The 20,333-nt window shown below is 43.2% G+C and overlaps 2 protein-coding genes across 2 annotated transcripts; both read right to left on the bottom strand.

The window, feature by feature from the left end:
* Positions 1-2,318: 2,318 nt before the first annotated feature.
* On the bottom strand, positions 2,319-8,281 carry LOC311112750 (uncharacterized protein). The gene is made up of 2 exons (XM_084155882.1): positions 8,021-8,281; positions 2,319-4,324 (listed from the first exon to the last, which is right to left on the bottom strand). The coding sequence occupies exons 1-2, from the start codon at positions 8,199-8,201 to the stop codon at positions 3,159-3,161; spliced, it is 1,347 nt and encodes a 448-aa protein (XP_084012008.1). The 5' UTR covers positions 8,202-8,281; the 3' UTR covers positions 2,319-3,158.
* A 3,503-nt stretch (positions 8,282-11,784) lies between these two features.
* LOC311112751 (uncharacterized protein) lies at positions 11,785-14,059 on the bottom strand. The gene is made up of 2 exons (XM_084155883.1): positions 13,780-14,059; positions 11,785-13,429 (listed from the first exon to the last, which is right to left on the bottom strand). Exons 1-2 carry the CDS (start codon positions 13,943-13,945, stop codon positions 12,261-12,263), a joined length of 1,335 nt encoding a protein of 444 aa, XP_084012009.1. The 5' UTR covers positions 13,946-14,059; the 3' UTR covers positions 11,785-12,260.
* Positions 14,060-20,333: the final 6,274 nt, after the last annotated feature.

Below are 20,333 nucleotides of genomic sequence, written 5' to 3'. Positions count from 1 at the left end.
CTCTTCTGTGAGCTCGCAATGAGTCGTCAAGCCACGGAGCAGGAAGGGAGGACCGAGCCGGCCGGGAAGATAGGGGACATAGAGAGTCAAAAGATGCAGAAAGGGAGGAGAGGAGGGTTGAGGAGGCAGATTCAGGAGATCGGAGGGAGAAGGATTTAGCAGAGGGAAGAGATGATAGGATGGAAGAGGAGAGAGTAGCGGGAGAAAGAGAGCGAAGGTTGCGACGGCACATTACCATCTGAGTAGGGGCAGAGTGAGTAGTGTTGGAGGAGAGCGAGAGAGAAAAGGATACAAAGTAGTGGTCAGAGACTTGGAGGGGAGTTGCAGTGAGATTAGTAGAAGAACAGCATCTAGTAAAGATGAGGTCAAGCGTATTGCCTGCCTTGTGAGTAGGGGGGGACGGTGAGAGGGTGAGGTCAAAAGAGGAGAGGAGTGGAAAGAAGGAGGCAGAGAGAAATGAGTCAAAGGCAGACGTAGGGAGGTTAAAGTCACCCAGAACTGTGAGGGGTGAGCCATCCTCAGGAAAGGAACTTATCAAGGCGTCAAGCTCATTGATGAACTCTCCAAGGGAACCTGGAGGGCGATAAATGACAAGGATGTTAAGCTTGAATGGGCTAGTGACTGTGACAGCATGTAATTCAAATGAGGAGATAGACAGATGGGTCAGGGGAAAAAGAGAGAATGTCCACTTTGGAGAGATGAGGATTCCTGTGCCACCGCCGCACTGACCAGATGCTCTCGGGGTATGCGAGAACACATGGTTAGACGAGGAAAGAGCAGTAGGAGTAGCAGTGTTGTCTGTGGTAATCCATGTTTCCGTCAGCGCCAAGAAGTCGAGGGACTGGAGGGTAGCATAGGCTGAGATGAACTCTGCCTTGTTGGCCGCAGAACGGCAGTTCCAGAGGCTGCCAGAGACCTGGAACTCCACGTGGGTCGTGGGCGCAGGGACCACCAGATTAGAGTGGCAACAGCCACGTGGTGTGAAGTGTTTGTATGGCCTGTGCAGAGAGGAGAGAACAGACACATAGTTGACAGGCTACAGAGAAAGGTTACAATAATGCAAAGGAGATCGGAATGAAATGAACTAAACATCTGGGAAAGCGAGAGAGCGGGGCCTCCCTCACTTACGTTTCACTGAAACACTCAAATATAACTCTCCCAACTTCCACTTTAGAAATTATAACTGTTGTAAACTACAGCGGTTCAATGTTTCTAGGAATAGACTCTAACTTAGTTTATTCAGCTAGCTAACTTGGTACACCGAATCATATGACGCCAAAGCCAACTAGCATGCCAGCCTCCAATAACATGGTTTAGCACCAATACTCGGTTACAACAAATCACCAATGTGTTAACACGCCAAGCAGATCATTTGTGTCCGTGTCTATCGTTGTGTAAAGTTTTGGGGTAGTTTTGACAGTTTGAGTGAGTACGTCGTCAACTTATTCAGCCAGTTAGTTAGCTAGAATAGTTAGCATACTAGCTAGCCATTGCTCTCTGCCAACAAACTAACCCCTCCTCCCACGGCACGAACACACAGAGAGCCAAGCTAACGTTAGCTAGTCACCCATGTCCCGAATTCCCTTGAACGACTCTGGTTACCAGTATGTAAAAACAAAACAAAAATAAATGTAGGTTATAGCTTACCCTTAGTACTGTTAGCCAGTTAAGTGCAAAGCCACTGAATCGATTCAGCCAGTTCGCGTCTGTCCCAATGGAGAGAAAGCGTCTCCAAATATTAACGCTAGGTCGTTCCAGCTATTGTTTAGTTAGCTATCCAGGTAGCTACTAACTACCTAACGTTAACGCTTCAGATAATGAGGTTAGAAAAACAGCTGAATGGTAGGTAGCTAGCTGGCATAATTACAGGTACTCTTAATAACATTGGAAACAACTATCCACAGTTGCTAATAGTTACCAGTAGCTACCCGCTAGCTAGCTAGCTTTATTGGTCCAGGTAGTGAGTTAGCTAGCCTCGTGCTTCACCGGGCTCAGCCGAATACAATACTTACCTACAATAACTACCTAGATAAACTACCTACAATACCTAACTACAATACCGACCTACCTACAATCTAAATACATGGTTTAATCTTTACTCGACACCATATGAGCCAAGCTTACCTCCCGCCAGATAGAGACACAACCTCACCCGTCGCTGTCCCGCTGCTACATTATTCATCAGGAGTCGACTGTTTATCATTACTCTATACAGCATTACATCAATAATCATGAATGAGCAGCATTAGGTCAGAATTGATGAGAAATACTCTTGGACAAATGCAAGGAGACCTTTTCTGGAATTTTATTTAATTTCATGTATCGATAACATCAGTCCAACCATTCTCTCATCACCCTGAGAAACATTCCGAATCAAACGACCAGATATTCCTGTTTTTAATTATATAAAAACAATTATACAGACTTTGTACAGCTCATCCATGCCTTCATCTCCTCAAGGCTGGACTACTGCAACCCACTCTTCATCGGGATCCCTGTCAGGAGTCTCCAGAAGCTCCCATACATCCAGTAAAGCGCTGCAAAGATCCTGATGAGAGTGCGGAAACACCATCACATCACACCCATCCTGGCATCTCTGCACTGGCTCCTCATCTCATTCCAGATTGAATTCAAAACCTTCCTGCTGACTTTCCGGTGTATTCATGGCATTACCCTTCCTTATCTCAAAGAACTGCTCTCCCTCCTTAACCCCACCGGCACCTGCACCCCCAAGACCAAGCTCCGCCCCTTGGGTGATTGGGCTGTCAGCTCGACCGCCCCCAGCCTCTGGAATGCCCTCCCGGACCACCTGACGGCACCACAGACTCTGGGCTCCTTTAAAACAGGCCTAAAGACCTTTATCTTTAGGAAGGCTTTCTGTTGATAGCTGTGCTCCTTGGTGTCCATGTCCCTTTTAGCGTCAGCTGTGTTCTTTGTGTCAGTTGCCCTGTCTATTGTGTCCATTTTTATTTATGTTTGGGTTTTTATTTTATGCACTTTGAGATTATTCTGTATAATTAAAAGCACTTTACAAATGGAATAAATCATGTATTATTATTATTACAGTAGACCTTTGAATTTCCTACAATACTTTGTACTGTTTGATCATTACCTCATCATTCAAATCAAACTTTATTTACATACAATGTTTTCCGACATTAAATCCATGATAGATTTCTTTGTCTGAGACCCACAGTATGAATGGTCTGGAGTTGCTCTCCTTTCCTAAGAGTGTTGTCCACATCCTGCCTTGTTATTCCCATCTCCTGACTGAAGATTATCTTTCTTCTTTCTGTTTTCCTCTCTTTGTGGATATTATCTATATGCTTCAGTAGATGAGTCTTCCGGGTGAATCTTTTACCACAGACTGAGCAGCCATGTTGTTTATCTCCTGTGTGAGTCTGTCTATGTTCAGTTAGGTGCTCCTTGCGATTGAAGCTTTTCCCACAGTCACCACAGCTAAATGGTTTCTCTCCTCTGTGAATGCGTATATGTCTGGTAAGGTGCTCCTTGCGATTGAAGCTTTTCCAACAGTCACCACAGCAAAATGGTTTCTCTCCTGTGTGAATACTCATGTGCCTGGACAGATGTCCTTTTTGTTTGAAGGTCTTGCCACAAAAGGGGCAGGTGCAGGGTTTCCCACCGTGACAGAGTCTGACATGAGCCTTCAGTTTACAGGTGGAGTTATAGAGTTTTTTGCAAAAGAGGCATTCGCCGGGTCTCTTCCTGGTGTGAGTCACATGCCTCTGCAGGTCAGCTTTCAGAGCAAATGTTTCACCACAGTCACGGCAGTGGTGAGTTTTTCTAGATGTGGTGCTTGGTTTGAAACAGTGTTTCTCCAATGGTGGGTTGGGATTCAACAGTGGGTTGGGATCCAATGGTGGGTTGGGATCCAATAGTGGGCTGCTGTCAAATCCTACTGGGTCGCTGCTTATGGCTGAGCTGTGGCTGGAGGCATTGTTTTGATTATCTTGAGGGTCACACAGAATGTTGAGATCCTTTAGGCGGGTCACAGTGCCAAAAGGTTTCAGATCCACTGGTTTAGAGTGCAAAGTCTGAGTTTGCGGAAGAGTCAACAACTGAAATGGGTCCTCCTGATCACATTCACTTTTCACACAGGAAGGAGTAAATATGGAGTCGTTGGTATCAAAGAGCCCTTGAATTTGCTCTTCCTCCTGACTGGTCCTGAGTTCCTCCTGTTCCTCTTTAATCTGTGTGGGCTCTGGGTCCTCCTGCCCCAGACTGGGGCTCCACTCCTGCTCACAGTGCTGCTGCTCAGGGGGAACCTCCTCTTCAGAGACAGAGAGAGAGAGCTGCAGGGAGTCTGGAGGGAAGGAGAGGAGGAGCAGAGGTAATCTATAAAGGCTTTAGACATCATTGTTGGGGTCAATTCAAAAGGTGAACTGAAATTCAAATTCAATGATTGTAAGACTAGAATCTATTTTCAATGACTTCCTTATAATCTGAAGAGAAGAAGCTATTTCGTAAAAATAAGAGACTGGAGACAGTTATACGACGTTGTCCCTGCCCTGAAAAGGAGACTGGAGACAGTTATACGACGTTGTCCCTGCCCTGAAAAGGAGACTGGAGACAGTTATACGACGTTGTCCCTGCCCTGAAAAGGAGACTGGAGACAGTTATACGACGTTGTCCCTGCCCTGAAAAGGAGACTGGAGACAGTTATACGACGTTGTCGCTGCCCTGAAAAGGAGACTGGAGACAGTTATACGACGTTGTCCCTGCCCTGAAAAAGAGACTGGAGACAGTTATACGACGTTGTCACTGCCCTGAAAAAGGAGACTGGAGACAGTTATACGACGTTGTCCCTGCCCTGAAAAGGAGACTGGAGACAGTTATACGACGTTGTCCCTGCCCTGAAAAGGAGACTGGAGACAGTTATACGACGTTGTCACTGCCCTGAAAAAGAGACTGGAGACAGTTATACGACGTTGTCACTGCCCTGAAAAAGGAGACTGGAGACAGTTATACGACGTTGTCCCTGCCCTGAAAAAGGAGACTGGAGACAGTTATACGACGTTGTCCCTGCCCTGAAAAAGGAGACTGGAGACAGTTATACGACGTTGTCCCTGCCCTGAAAAGGAGACTGGAGACAGTTATACGACGTTGTCCCTGCCCTGAAAAAGAGACTGGAGACAGTTATACGACGTTGTCCCTGCCCTGAAAAAGAGACTGGAGACAGTTATACGACGTTGTCCCTGCCCTGAAAAAGAGACTGGAGACAGTTATACGACGTTGTCCCTGCCCTGAAAAAGAGACTGGAGACAGTTATACGACGTTGTCACTGCCCTGAACTTGTTTTCAGGGCAGGGATATTGGTTAGATATTCAAAGTTCGCTCGTCAATCTCTCTTTGACGGAAGGTCCTTTGATGATGAAAGTGAAAGTGTCTAGAATCATTTGACAGTAGAGAGCAAGCTACACCCTTTGTTTTTCGAGTTCAGTTCTGTTTTCATAAAGTTACTTTAGATTGGTTTCAATGGGTGTGAATGTTTGCGCTCACGGCTAAGGGACTGTCTTAAAAGTGCCATCTGCAGAACCTGGTGTTAACAGAAGAAAAAAAAAGTTTTTGTCTTAATCACAGGAAGTTGGTGGCACCTTAATTGGGGAGGATGGGCTCGTGGTAATGGCTGCAGCGGAATCAGTGGAATGGTATCAAATACATCAACTACCTGGTTTCCATGTGTTTAATGACATTCCATTTGCTCCGTTCCGGCCATTATTATATATATATTTTTTTGTCATTTAGCAGACGCTCTTATTCAGAGCGACTTACAGTTAGTGAGTACATACATTTTTCAAAATGGCCCCCGTGGGAAAAGAACCCACAACCCTGGCGTTGCAAGCGCCATGCTCTACCAACTGAACTACAGGGGACTATATTATGAGCTGTCTTCCCCTGAGCAGCCTCCTGTGGTCTCAATTGAATGATCTTGACATCTTAAACCAATGTTATGTTGTTTTTCCCACAACAATTACATTATGAAATTTGATCTGGTTTATTTTTAAGGATTTATGTAAAAATACGAGGTCAAAAAATATGAATACACCCATGTGGTCCTCTGTAGCTCAGCTGGTAGAGCACGGCGCTTGTAACGCCAAGGTAGTGGGTTCGATCCCCGGGACCACCCATACACAAAAATGTATGCACGCATGACTGTAAGTCGCTTTGGATAAAAGCGTCTGCTAAATGGCATATTATTTATTTATCTCCTTTCTAACTTGGATACAATCTACTCTAGCCACTTGCATTACATAGAGAGATAAAAATCACTTGGAGCAAGGTCACGGATGTCCCTAATCCATGCAACATCCAATAGAATTCCTAATTTAAAGTTCACTGATTTTTAAATGAATATTTCAGGTAATAATGACCTTTTTTAATAGCTTGCTATCCACATGTGCAAGAGATCAACAGACAAGTACTGTGGGTTCCCTCTACTTTTGCAGAATTCCTCTCCTTTGATATCTTTCAAACATTAATAGTATATTATGTTCAACAATCTATTGAAAATGGAGCCAAATAATATATTTTCAATATTAATGTTTAAATGTTTCATTTGATCTTACTTTTATTTAACTAGGCAAGTCAGTTAAGAACAAATTCTTATTTACAATGACGGCCTACCCATAAATGAATGTAAGAAATGTTTTATTGAAGTCAAAATACTAGTCATATTACAAAGCAAGTGGTAAAGCTTTATATGACACCAATTTATGTTTTGTAGTAAAAACAAAGATGAAACATTATGGTGTCTTAAAGGAGGCCTGGGCATGGTCCAAATCTCACAAATGTTCAAACTTCAATTAATTATTTCTCAATTATGCTTTAAGATACAAATGTAAAATATATGTCAACAATCCTTCCTCCAAAAGGACCCTTCTATGGATAAAATGTTGTAAAAATTTTAAAAGATCATGATCCTGTTTTGTTCTAGTTTTGTGAGGAATCACCCGAATGTAGCATGGATGAAGGGGGTTCATCTGATTCTAGACACCTTCCGTCGGACTCAGAGAGCCATTGACGAGAGAACTCAGAATATCCAAAGTGAATACGAATTGACGCCAGTCGTTGTCGTATGCTATTTGTTCTACACCTTCTGTGAGTATTAGAATGTGTTGCTAGTTTGGCCCAACCAAGCCTACAAGCAGGCTAGCACGGTAAAATAAAAAAAATTAACGTATTTGTTTGAATAGTGATCACTGAATCCCTAAACAGGGTATTATTAATAGTGATGGGAAACCGAGGCTTTCTGAAGGCCATGGCACTTTAACCAAATTGTTCCGGAAAAAGATTCATTACTAGGAGCTTCATGACCTGTTCACAACAGTGGAGGCTGGTGGGAGGAGCTATAGGAGAATGGGCTCATTGTAATGGCTGGAATAGATTTCATGGTACGGAGTCAAATATGTGGTTTCCATATGTTTGCTGTGTTCAATACCGTTCCATATATTCCATTTTAGCCATTACAATGAGCCCATCCTCCTCTGGTTCACAATGCACATTAATAACATCTGCTTGTCAGCAATAAAATATGTGATTATGAGAGATGTATTTTTCTCAATTGTTTTCATCAAAACTCCATAGCGCGGTGGTAAGTCGTTGGCTTTAGTAGCTTATAAATCAGTTGGAATACCAGGTTCAAATATTACATTATGCTTCCCTTTTATACCTTCAAAAACGGAATCTATGGCACTATTTAGGATGCTTAAGACAGATGCTTATACTATACTAAATAACATATTTGAACAACAGTACATAAAGTGTGGTTTCACATAAAACTATTTTCAAAAGCATGTAAAATCCAGCAGAGGTAAGTATTTGTTCGCGGCTTCGAATCAAAGAAAGGTTTGAAAAAGCGAAGCTTCGGACGTCATTGATGACGTACTTCTGATCAAGCGATACACGCATCCGAAACCGCTTTGCGATTTCGACGCATGCCTCGACGCTCCGGTATCAAACGTAACAGCACAAATTATTAATTGAGTAGAACTGAACGCACCAATTCTACATAATTGTATCTCCGGTGCAATGAGCTCCGGTGAGATCCGCAGCAGTCTCCGTAGCCGATCATTCTCCTCCTGGTACTCCACTACCGTTTTCTCAACTGCCCCGAAAATCTCCACAGCCGCCGCCGTTAAACGCTCATTTAAAAACACACGCAATAACTGTAGTTTAAACATTTTCAGTCGAATTACAGTTGGGAAGCCTATTCAGTCAGTAAGTCTTTACTCCACACAAGCTTGAACGCACAATCAAAACAAAGACTTCTGTGACGTAAGCAAGAATAACGAAGTACTTCCGTGTCACGGACTTTTTGAATCTTTCAGAGTAAGTGTCCTGTCCTGTATACTTTGTAAATGCATAGGGGCACAAATTATGTAAAATATGCACAGTTATCCATATATTGTATGCTACTTATCATACAAATAATAATTACAAGTATTTCAATAAGATATTACTTGAATTATTTGTTAATGTTTTCGTTATGTGTTGTGATTGTGTTTCTATACAGGCATTATAACCTCCACCTAAACAGAAGGTAAATAACTTTGCAGGGGTCCTGTTAATTCAGAGTGGTTTTAGCTGGGGGTTTTCCTGTTACGGATAGTTTCATTAAAGCAGCAAACGGACAGACACTGTGTGAAACTGAATTAATGAATCACACTCACTAGTTACCTTTTCTGATGCCTAAATGGTCAACAATGTTTTTTTGTGTGCACTGTACATGATTATCTGTACGTTGTGTCACAGTAAAAAACAAGGGTGGGGCACTTATAGTTTACAAATATAGCTAGTGTGGCTTCATTCACAAGGACAGAATCACAGACAGAAGGGGAACGTTCTAAATATCTTTGAAAGAATGGCGTTCACAAAGAAAATAAAAACGCTCTCAGTTTCTTCCTCTTTTGTTCTCTATTGCTCCTCAAGCAAGGGGGGAGGCCAATGACATCACTGATATCCATCAGACCAACTCCTTGAATGCCCTACTCCTTGAAGTTTGCAGTAGTGTCTAAAAACACTATTTTGCTCAAAGCATATATTTTTTGCCTTTAGTGTGTGTACCAGTAGAGGCTGCTGAGGGGAGGACAGCTCATAATAATGTCTGGAACGGAGCAAATGGAATGGCATCAAACACATGGAAACCATGGAAACCATGTGCCTGATCCACCTATGCTGCTCCAACCATGACCGTGAGCCCATCCTGTCCAATTAAGGTGCCACCAACCTCCTGTGGTGTGTACTTAAAGGAAAACTCCACCCAAAAACTATATATATATTTTTTTTCATTAGTCCATTGTTGACCTAGTCCCAAAATGTTTTCCTGTCAGCAATCAAGTTTTCAAGATATGTAACTTTTAAAATACAGAAATCATCCAAGTATGATGCATTTTGCATCATATGATGCTGCGTTTTGCAACAAATAATTGTACATTTGAGCTTTTTGCAAATGTATAAAAAATAAACAGAAATACCTTATTTGCATAAGTATTCAGACCCTTTGCGATGAGACTCGAAATTGAGCTCAGGTGCATTCTGTTTCCATTGATGATCCTTGAGATGTTTCTACAACTTGATTGGAGTCCACCTGTGGTAAATTCAATTGATTGGACATTATTTGGAAAGGCACACACCTGTCTATATCAGGTCCCACAGTTGACAATGCATGTCAGAGCAAAAACCAAGCCATGAGGTCGAAGGAATTGTCCGTAGAGCTCCGAGACAGGATTGTGTCGAGGCACAGATCTGGGGAAGGGTACCAAAAAATGTCTGCAGCATTGAAGGACCCCAGGAACACAGTGGCCTCCATCATTCTTAAATGGAAGAAGTTTGGAACCACCAAGACTCTTCCTAGAGCTGGCCGCCCAGGCCAAACTGAGCAATCGGGGGAGAAGGGCCTTGGTCAGGGAGGTGACTCAAAACGGTCTTGAGTGGCAACAAATCTGCCCAATTAGCTGATTCTGATTTTTCATTTAGATTTTTAAGGTTAACCACGATATTATAATATATATATATATATACTGCTCAAAAAAATAAAGGGAACACTAAAATAACACATCCTAGATCTGAATGAATGAAATAATCTTATTAAATACTTTTTTCTTTACATAGTTGAATGTGCTGACAACAAAATCACACAAAAATTATCAATGGAAATCAAATGTATCAACCCATGGAGGTCTGGATTTTTAGTCACCCTCAAAATTAAAGTGGAAAACCACACTACAGGCTGATCCAACTTTGATGTAATGTCCTTAAAACAAGTCAAAATGAGGCTCAGTAGTGTGTGTGGCCTCCACGTGCCTGTATGACCTCCCTACAACGCTTGGGCATGCTCCTGATGAGGTGGCGGATGGTCTCCTGAGGGATCTCCTCCAGACCTGGACTAAAGCATCCACCGACTCCTGGACAGTCTGTGGTGCAACGTGGCGTTGGTGGATGGAGCGAGACATGATGTCCCAGATGTGCTCAATTGGATTCAGGTCTGGGGAACGGGCGGGCCAGTCCATAGCATCAATGCCTTCCTCTTGCAGGAACTGCTGACACACTCCAGCCACATGAGGTCTAGCATTGTCTTGCATTAGGAGGAACCCAGGGCCAACCGCACCAGAATATGGTCTCACAAGGGGTCTGAGGATCTCATCTCGGTACCTAATGGCAGTCAGGCTACCTCTGGCGAGCACATGGAGGGCTGTGCGGCCCCCCAAAGAAATGCCACCCCACACCATGACTGACCCACCGCCAAACCGGTCATGCTGGAGGATGTTGCAGGCAGCAGAAAGTTCTCCACGGCGTCTCCAGACTCTGTCACGTCTGTCACATGTGCTCAGTGTGAACCTGCTTTCATCTGTGAAGAGCACAGGGTGCCAGTGGCGAATTTGCCAATCTTGGTGTTCTCTGGCAAATGCCAAACGTCCTGCACGGTGTTGGGCTGTAAGCACAACCCCCACCTGTGGACGTCGGGCCCTCATACCACCCTCATGGAGTCTGTTTCTGACCGTTTGAGCAGACACATGCACATTTGTGGCCTGCTGGAGGTCATTTTGCAGGGCTCTGGCAGTGCTCCTCCTGCTCATCCTTGCACAAAGGCGGAGGTAGCGGTCCTGCTGCTGGGTTGTTGCCCTCCTACGGCCTCCTCCATGTCTCCTGATGAACTGACCTGTCTCCTGATAGCGCCTCCATGCTCTGGACACTACGCTGACAGACACAGCAAACCTTCTTGCCACAGCTCGCATTGATGTGCCATCCTGGATGAGCTGCACTACCTGAGCCACTTGTGTGGGTTGTAGACTCCGTCTCATGCTACCACTAGAGTGAAAGCACCGCCAGCATTCAAAAGTGACCAAAACATCAGCCAGGAAGCATAGGAACTGAGAAATGGTCTGTGGTCACCACCTGCAGAACCACTCCTTTATTGGGGGTGTCTTGCTAATTGCCTATAATTTCCACCTGTTGTCTATTCCATTTGCACAACAGCATGTGAAATGTATTGTCAATCAGTGTTGCTTCCTAAGTGGACAGTTTGATTTCACAGAAGTGTGATTGACTTTGAGTTACATTGTGTTGTTTAAGTGATCCCTTAATTTTTTTGAGCAGTGTATATATATATATATATATATATATATATATTTGTAATTTTTTAAAAATTTGGGAAATTCTCCCGCGACATTTTTATATCAGGCAACCCCACATGGGGTCACGACCCCTAATTTTGGAACTGCTGTTCTAGAGAGTGGCGAGCCCAAAAACGCACAACAGCGCCGCCAGCTGGATGGGAGTTTAATACTAAACAAGGCAACCTACAGACCAGTAGTAAAGGGAATCGATAACTACATATTATCTTGGATAATCAATTCTCAGGAGTTTACTGTATAATTACTCCATAAAATACGAAATCAATATCATGAATGAGCAGTATTAATGTATCAATGGTGTCAGTCAGACCATTCTTTCATCACCTGAGAGACATTCTAAAACAAACAACCAGGAATTCCAAGAGACTTTGAACAGCAGACCTGTGAGCTTCCTAGAGTACAGTGTAACGTTTAATCATTACTTCATCATAAAAATCAAACTTCATTTATATATAATGTTTTAAAATAGTAAATCCATCACACATCTATTTATCTCAAACCAATAGCATGAATGATCTAGAGTTACTCTCCTTTCCCAAGAGTGTTGTCCACATCCTGCCTTGTTATTCCCATCTCCTGACAGAAAATCTTTGTTCTAATGTTCTTTCAGTTTTCATCCTGTTTTCTTCCTTTGTGGACGTTTTTCACATGCGTCAGCAGGTTTGTCTTCTGAGTGAAGCTTTTCCCACAGTCACCACAGCTAAATGGTTTCTCTCCTGTGTGAGTCAGTTTATGCTTCCTTAGGTTCCCCTTCAAATTGAAGCTTTTCCCACAGTCACCACAGCTAAATGGTTTCTCTCCTGTGTGAGTCCGTATATGATCTGTAAGGTGCCCCTTCTGATAGAAGCTTTTCCCACAGTCACCACAACTAAATTGTTTCTCTTGTGTGTGAGTCAGTATATGATTCCCTAGGTCTCCCTTCTGATAGAAGCTTTTCCCACAGTCACCACAGTTAAATGGTTTCTCTCCTGTGTGAGTCAGTATGTGCAAGTTCAGGTGCCCCTTCTGATTGAAGCTTTTCCCACAGTCACCACAGCTAAATCGTTTCTCTCCTGTGTGAATACTCATGTGCCTGGACAGATCTCCTTTGTGTTTGATGGTCTTGCCACAAACAGGGCAGGTGCAGGATTTCTCCATGTGACAGAGTTGGATATGGGCCTGCAGTTTACAGGTGGAATTGTATTGTTTATTGCAGAAGCGGCATTCACTGAGGCTCTTCTTGGTGAGAGTCACGTGCCTCTGCAGGTCAGCTTTCAGAGGAAACGTTTCACCACAATCATGGCAGGGATTTTTTCTAGACGTGGTGCTGGGTTTGGAACAGTGTTCCAATGGTGTGCTGCTGTCAAGTCCTACTGGGTCGCTGCTTACGGCTGAGCTCAGGCGGGAGGCATTGTTTTCATTATATGGCAGGTCACAGGGAATGTCAAGACACTTTAGGTGGGTCACAGTGCCAAAAGGTTTGAGATCCACTGGTTTAGAGTCACTCTCTCTGTTCTCCACAGTCTGGGTTTGGGGAAGAGTCAATGACTGAAGTGGGTCCTCCTGATCACATTCACTTTTCACACAGGAAGGAGTGAATATGAACTCTATGGTATCAGCCTCTAGTCCTTGAAGCTGCTCTTCCTCCTGACTGGTCCTGAGTTCCTCCTGCTCCTCTTTAATATGTGTGGGCTCTGGGTCCTCCTGCCCCAGACTGGGGCTCCACTCCTGCTCACAGTGCTGCTGCTCAGGGGGAACCTCCTCTTCAGAAACAGAGACAGAGCGCTGCAGGGAGTCTGGAGGGAAGGAGAGGAGGAGCAGATGTTACCTAGACTTTAGACATCAGGGTTGTGGTCAACTTGAATTTAAGACAGTCAATTCAAGACTAGGTCAACTGTAATTCCAATTCAATAACTGTAAAACTGGAATCTATTTTCAACTACTTCTCAAATAATTGAAGAGAATACGATTAATTTCTAAAAGGAATACATTCTAATCACTTCCTGTTTTTTTATGACAATGTTTTTATCCATGCATGGTTTAAAAACAACTTCTTAAAATGTATGAAATGGTGATCACTGTTAGCCCAAACAGTTTCTCAATAAGGTAGTACTATTGCTAGCTATCAGTAGATCTACATACGAACCTATTTTACATAGTTGTATCTCTGGTGTGATCCGCAGCAGTCTCCGTAGCCGATCATTCTCCTCCTGGTACTCCACTACCGTTTTCTCAACTGCCCCGAAAATCTCCACAGCAGCCGCCGTTAAACGCTCATTTAAAAACACACGCAGCAACTGTAGTTTGGACATTTTCAATCTTCAGTTTAGTCGTTACTCCACGCAAGCAATTCAATACAAATACATTCATAACTAAAGCCCCTTCTGTCTATGACACAGTCGTTTCCAATCCTACTTCCGTGTTCTAATCAAATAATATTGGAAAATAACTCCAAAGATATTTTATAACTAAACCAAGATAGACCACAGCATGTCGTTAGTCATAGTTGGCAGAACAAGAAAGGAGGTGGGCAGAGCCAAGCACGAGCTAGCGAGATCCTATTGGCCCGTTCTAGCAGACATCTGCATATTTCCGTTAGGGAACGCCTACCCTGTGAAGTGCGCGTGTACAATAACTCAATTCGCCTTTGAACTCCTTCTAAACAACGCGATTTTTAAAAAACTTTTGCAAAGGGTAAAGTCTACAAACCTTAGTCCACTCTGTTCATAACATATTCTAGCTTTGGGAACAGAACACTTTATTGAGATCAAAATGTATCATCGATGAGAAAATGTGCAGAATATCGGCCAAAATCCATCTCCTTCCATCTTCTCCCACTACCGGCCACTGGGCTTCCTCTCACTACCATATTTGGATGCTTCACATTTATATATCCGGTGAAATATCTGTTTTATTGTTCTGCGATACCTCGGTTCAAACTAGTTGGTGGTGAACCCGGAAACGCACAACAGCGCCGCTAGCTGGATGGGCGTTTACTATTGTGCACGGCAGCCAGGGAAAGGGAAACGATAACTACGTGTAGACAAACAGTGGATTAATATGATAAGTATAGGATCATCTGGAATAATCAATTCTTCATCAGGAGTGGACTGTAGAGCATTACTCAGAATTTTTGTTTAAACTTTATTTTAACAGGGAGGCATGCTACGACCAATGCCTCTTTTACAGATGAGCCCTGTAAATACACAAATATACACATTAATACAATATGAAAAGCAAAATACAGATACAAAACACAGTCATAGAAAATAAACACATTATACATTAAAAAGGTCCTCAATCAGCCATCTGAAATGCCCTAAAGGCACCAAATCATCAAATTTGAGACTTTTGAGATTATTCCACAGGTAAAACTTTTGAGATTATTCCACAAGTAAGTTTACCTAACTCTGTAGAGAACTAAGGAATTTCCAGAGTTAGCCATCCTTGGTAACGTGTACGTCTAAAAGTGATTAATGATGTTAGGTAGAGCGGGAGTTTGTGTAAAAGAGCATTATAGAGCATTGCATCGATCTGCAAGACTTCAAAGAGGGCCAATTTACTTTCTGATACAGAATGCAGTGATGTGAACTCAGCCTGTCGCCCGTAATAAAGCGTAGTGCGCTTTGATAAACTGCATCCAATGGTTTCAGTGTATTGGCAGCTGCATTAATATAGATCATGTCGCCGTAGTCTATAACGGGTAGGAGTGTTGTTGATAAATACTCTTGGGCAAATGGAAGGAGATGTTTTCTTGAAAGCATATTTGAAATGTATCAATAACCTAGTGTTCTACTACAAGGTGATAATGGAAAGAGATAATTACATGTGGGGAAAGAGTTATTAAAGGAAAGAGGATACCTAGTCAATCGCACAACTGAATGCACTCAACCGAAATTGTCTTTCTCATTTAACCCAACCAACTCCCATGAATCAGAGAGGTGCGGGGGGCTGCCTTAATCGATGTATACGTCATCAGTGTCCGGCGAGCTGTTGGGGGTTAACTGCCTTGCTCAAGGGCAGAACGGCAGATTATTCCATCCTTGCCGGTTTAGGGATTCAAACCAGCGACCTTTCGGTCACTGGGCCAACGCTCTTAACTGCTAGGCTATCTGCCACCCATTACAAGCAATAGGGTGATCTAGGATGATAATTGATTAAATTTTTTCTAAATTTTAAAAGACATAATTGTTGGGTTTCCCTGATGTGTTAGACTGACACTCCCCTGTGGCTAAATATGGAAGTCAGGATCACAAATGCATCTCTTCCAGCCATGCTTTTCTCCAATGCAGAGTGCTCAAACAAACCGTCAGGCAATAACTTTGTTTTGAGATATTCTTTAAGGATTCTAAACCAGATTAAACATGTTAATAAAGGTGCCAGATATCTCCAATATATTTTAATCATTATTTTGTTCCACCTCGGTTTGATAAGGTGTTTGTTGAATGGAGGGAGAAGGGTCTGGCCACAATTGAAGACCTATGCAATTTAAACAGTTAAAGAACAAATCCGAACTCTGATTCAAAATATTCTGCTATTTACAGGTCAGACACTATATGAAAAGTAAAATTCAAAACATTGAAAACATTCCCGTGCAACATTCATTTCAAATCAAATCCAATCTTATTGGCCACATGCGCCGAATACAACAGGTGCAGACATTACAGTGAAATGCTTACTTACAGCCCTTAACCAACAGTGCATTTATTTTAAATAAAAAAGTAATATAAAACAACAACAAAAAAGTGTTGAGATAAAAAGAGCAGAAGTAAAATAAAATAACATTCGGGAGGCTATATATACAGGGGGGTACCGGTGCAGAGTCAATGTGCGGGGGCACCGGTTAGTTGAGGTAGTTGAAGTAATATGTACATGTGGGTAGAGTTAAAGTGACTATGCATAAATAATTAACAGAGTAGCAGCAGCGTAAAAAGATGGGGTGGGGGTGGGGGGGGGGGGGCAGTGCAAATAGTCCAGGTAGCCATGATTAGCTGTTCAGGAGTCTTATGGCTTGGGTGTAGAAGCTGTTGAGAAGTCTTTTGGACCTAGACTTGGCACTCCGGTACCGCTTGCCGTGCGGTAGCAGAGAGAACAGTCTATGACTAGGGTGGCTGGAGTCTTTGACAATTTTGAGGGCCTTCCTCTGACCTCCTCCCTATAGGCTGTCTCATCGTTGTCGGTGATCAGGCCTACCACTGTTGTGTCGTCGGCAAACTTAATGATGGTGTTGGAGTCGTGCCTGGCCATGCAGTCATGGGTGAACAGGGAGTACAGGAGGGGACTGAGCACGCACCCCTGAGGGGCCCCCGTGTTGAGGATCAGTGTGGCAGATGTGTTGTTACCTACCCTTACCACCTGGGGGCGGCCCGTCAGGAACTCCAGAATCCAGTTTCAGAGGGAGGTGTTTAGTCCCAGGATCCCTAGCTTAGTGATGAGCTTTGAGGGCACTATGGTGTTGAATGCTGAGCTGTAGTCAATGAATAGCATTCTCACGTAGGTGTTTTATGACCTGTTACTGAGTCCTCCCAACTCAAAACACCTAGTCTCCCAGTTTGTATCATTTTATGACCTGTTACAGAGTCCTCCCAACTCAAAACACCTAGTCTCCCAGTTTGTATCATTTTATGACCTGTTACAGAGTCCTCCCAACTCAAAACACCTAGGGCTCTAGTCAATCAGATCCGCTTTAGCCAACATCCGCATAGCTGTTGTTTTGGTGGTGTTGGAGGTGGAACTGCTTTAAGCTCAAGGCGTTCACATACTAGGTTCAGTTTGCTCCCAGCAGGACTAGGCAAAGAGAACTTCTGTGTCTTGCATACTCCCTTTGGTTGAAAAACAGATTAAAAAGTGACAATATTACCGTTTGTCCCTCTTGCGATGGCATAGCAACAAATAGCAAACATTAAGGACACCTTCCTAATATTGAGTTGCACCCCCCCCCCCTTTTGCCCTCAGAACAGCCTCAATTCTTCGGGGCATGGACTCTACAAGGTGTCGAAAGTGTTCCACAGGGATGCTGGCCCATGTTGACTCCAATGCTTCCCACAGTTGTGTCAAGTTGTCTGGATGTCCTTTGGCTGGTGGACCATTCTTGATATACACAGGAAACTGTTAAGTGTGAGAAACCCAGCAGTGTTGCAGTTCTTGACACAAACCGGTGCACCTGGCACCTACTACCATACCCCATTCAAAGGCACTTAAATATTTTTCTTACCCATTCACCCTCTGAATGGCATATAGACACAATCCATGTCCCAATTGTCTCAAGGCTTAAAAATCCTTCAACCCGTCTCCTCCCCTTCATCTACACTGATTGAAGTGTATTTAACAAGTTACATCAATAAGGGATCATAGCTTTCACCTGGATTCACCTGGTCAGTCTGTCATGAAAAGAGCAGGTGTCCTTAATGTTTTGTACACAGTGTACACTTCCTCAAAAAAAGACAAATCAAGAAATCTGCAGAAGTCTTTTACATCTAACTAAGATGTTTGGTTCAGTATTTCTCAAGTGGAAAAATGTGCATGAAAACTAGTATTTTCTTGTTGAATGACAACAAACACTTAATTGAAGAATCCCTACTGTTGACCAATCACTGACGAAGGGGCGTAGACTTTGGCTACCAAACTTCGACTAACCTCAAGAAGTGTGCTGAACAGCCGGAGTAAAAAACCTGCTGAACCTTTGCTAAAAGAAGTCACCCTAAAAAAGACGCAAGAGTCTCTACAAGCCAGAATGTTGAATAAAATTATATTTACACTTACTTTACCAGTTGTACATGCTATTGGTCCTCTTGGCGATAGGAGATGGAGATAGCATATCCACAGGAAAGTGTCGCTTTCCCAACTTTTTGCGGTGCCGGTAGATTCTGTTGCTTGTATTTTCAATCTCTCGACTCATTGCACGTGATGCACAATATGTAAACAATAGCCGAATGTAACCGAACATAGTCGACGAAGCACGTTTCCTCGCAATCAGCGGGAAGAGTTTGCCCTTCGGTCTGTGGTTCGGTTAGGCTTGGACATATTGTGCAAGTGTTTCGTCACAGTGCGAATTGCATCAGTATTGAAAGTAAAAAAAAACTGAAATACAAACCGATATACGGACCAGTTTACTGAAGGTCGGGTTGATAACACTTCCCTGTGGATATGTGTATCAGATTACCTCCGACATAGGGACAAAATCAGCGGACAATAGGTAAAGTACGTTGAAATGAAGTTTGTTCAACATTCTGACTTGTAATGGGACTGTTCGGGAATGCTAAGCCTACACGTTAGAGACAAGCGTGTAAGTATTTCACTGGGAAGCTTTACCGTATGCTTTACCGGGAGGTTTCCTGACAATGATCAAGGGAAGCTGCTCACTGCTTTGACAGCTCCAATACAGTGACAGCTCCAACGCAGTTACACCTCCGACACCACCAAAACATCAGCTATGCAGGTTTTGGCTATCGCCGGTTGATGCTTGATCTGATTGGATCTTAGTCTCCCAGTCTGTATCCTTTCTCTCACCTCTACTAGTCACCTCAAGGAGACCTGGGGTGGAGAGTTGAATATCGAGATCTAATATCAGAGTATTGCCTGATTGCTCATTTCTGATTGGCATGAAAGGCATTCTACAGCGTGCATTATTTCCCTTTATAAACTGGGTGGGTCTAGCCCTGAATGCTGATTGGCTGACAGCCGTGGTATATCAGACCTTATACCACGGGTATGACAAAACATTTATTTTTACTGCTCTAATTACGTTGGTAAACAGTTTATAATAGAAATAAGGCACCTCGGGGTTTGTGATATATGGCTTCTGCGTTGCGTCGTGCAATTGGTAGAGCATGGCGCTTGTAACGCCAGGGTAGTGGGTTCGATCCCCGGGACCACCCATACGTAAAAATGTATGCACACTGTAAGTCACTTTGGATAAAAGTGTCTGCTAAATGGCATATTATATTATTAACAGCCCTTAGCCGTGGTATATTGGCCATATACCACACCTCCTCGGGCCTTATTGCTTAAATAATGCATGGTATATCAGCATGGTAGAATTCAATGGCTATAGTTCATTCTCACACGTTCTATGTTTGAGCTGCTTTTGAAAGCAAAAGACGAATTTAAAACATTATTGGCATTGTTGAATTCGATTTTCATAACAGCAAGCTAGGACTATTTGGTTACCAAGGCAACTACTGTAGCTATCTTGTAAACTAGCTAGCTAGGTACTTCAGTGGATGTTGAACACATTTGTACCTGCAAATAAACACATTTCTAACAGCAAATGTGTTAAATTATAGCCATGCAATAAAAGGGACAATCAACTCGGGGCTCTATGCGTTCTCTGGAAAATAATGCAACTCCGTGGAAGGTTAGTTCTACTCCGCTAGTGCGTTGTGGAACACCTTCCACGTCGTTCATTATTTTACATAGAACGCATAGCTCCTCGTTGATTATCCCTTACTTGGATGATACAGTAGTTTGCCCTGCATTCAGGGTTGTCGGCTATCGTTGTTTTTGTAGTTCTTGCCCCATGCGCCACTCCACGTGCTCGGTGTGATGGTGGCTTCCCTAAGGTATTTGTTATGAGTATGAGATTTAAAGTAATTTATTGCTTTGTACTTTGCTATAGGAATTGAGGTGGTTTGATTATCTGTCCCGGGTTACCCCGGTGGGAGGAGTTTCACTGGGTGAAAAGTGATTGCATTTGTTTTG

Source organism: Coregonus lavaretus (assembly GCF_964263955.1).
Source record: "Coregonus lavaretus genome assembly, chromosome: 39".
Taxonomy (NCBI): Eukaryota; Metazoa; Chordata; class Actinopteri; order Salmoniformes; family Salmonidae; genus Coregonus; species Coregonus lavaretus.
The sequence above is the reverse complement of the archived record's forward strand: the minus strand, read 5'-3'. Positions and strand labels throughout refer to the sequence as shown.

Bases quoted from the DNA above. Each gene is read 5' to 3' on its own strand.
- LOC311112751 (XM_084155883.1), bottom strand. From the start codon at position 13,945: ATGTCCAAACTACAGTTGCTGCGTGTGTTTTTAAATGAGCGTTTAACG. The intron at 13,430-13,779 runs GTTCGTATGTAG...CCTTCCCTCCAG, and splicing joins GATACAACTATGTAAAATAG to ACTCCCTGCAGCGCTCTGTC.
- LOC311112750 (XM_084155882.1), bottom strand. From the start codon at position 8,201: ATGTTTAAACTACAGTTATTGCGTGTGTTTTTAAATGAGCGTTTAACG. The intron at 4,325-8,020 runs GTGCGTTCAGTT...CCTTCCCTCCAG, and splicing joins GATACAATTATGTAGAATTG to ACTCCCTGCAGCTCTCTCTC.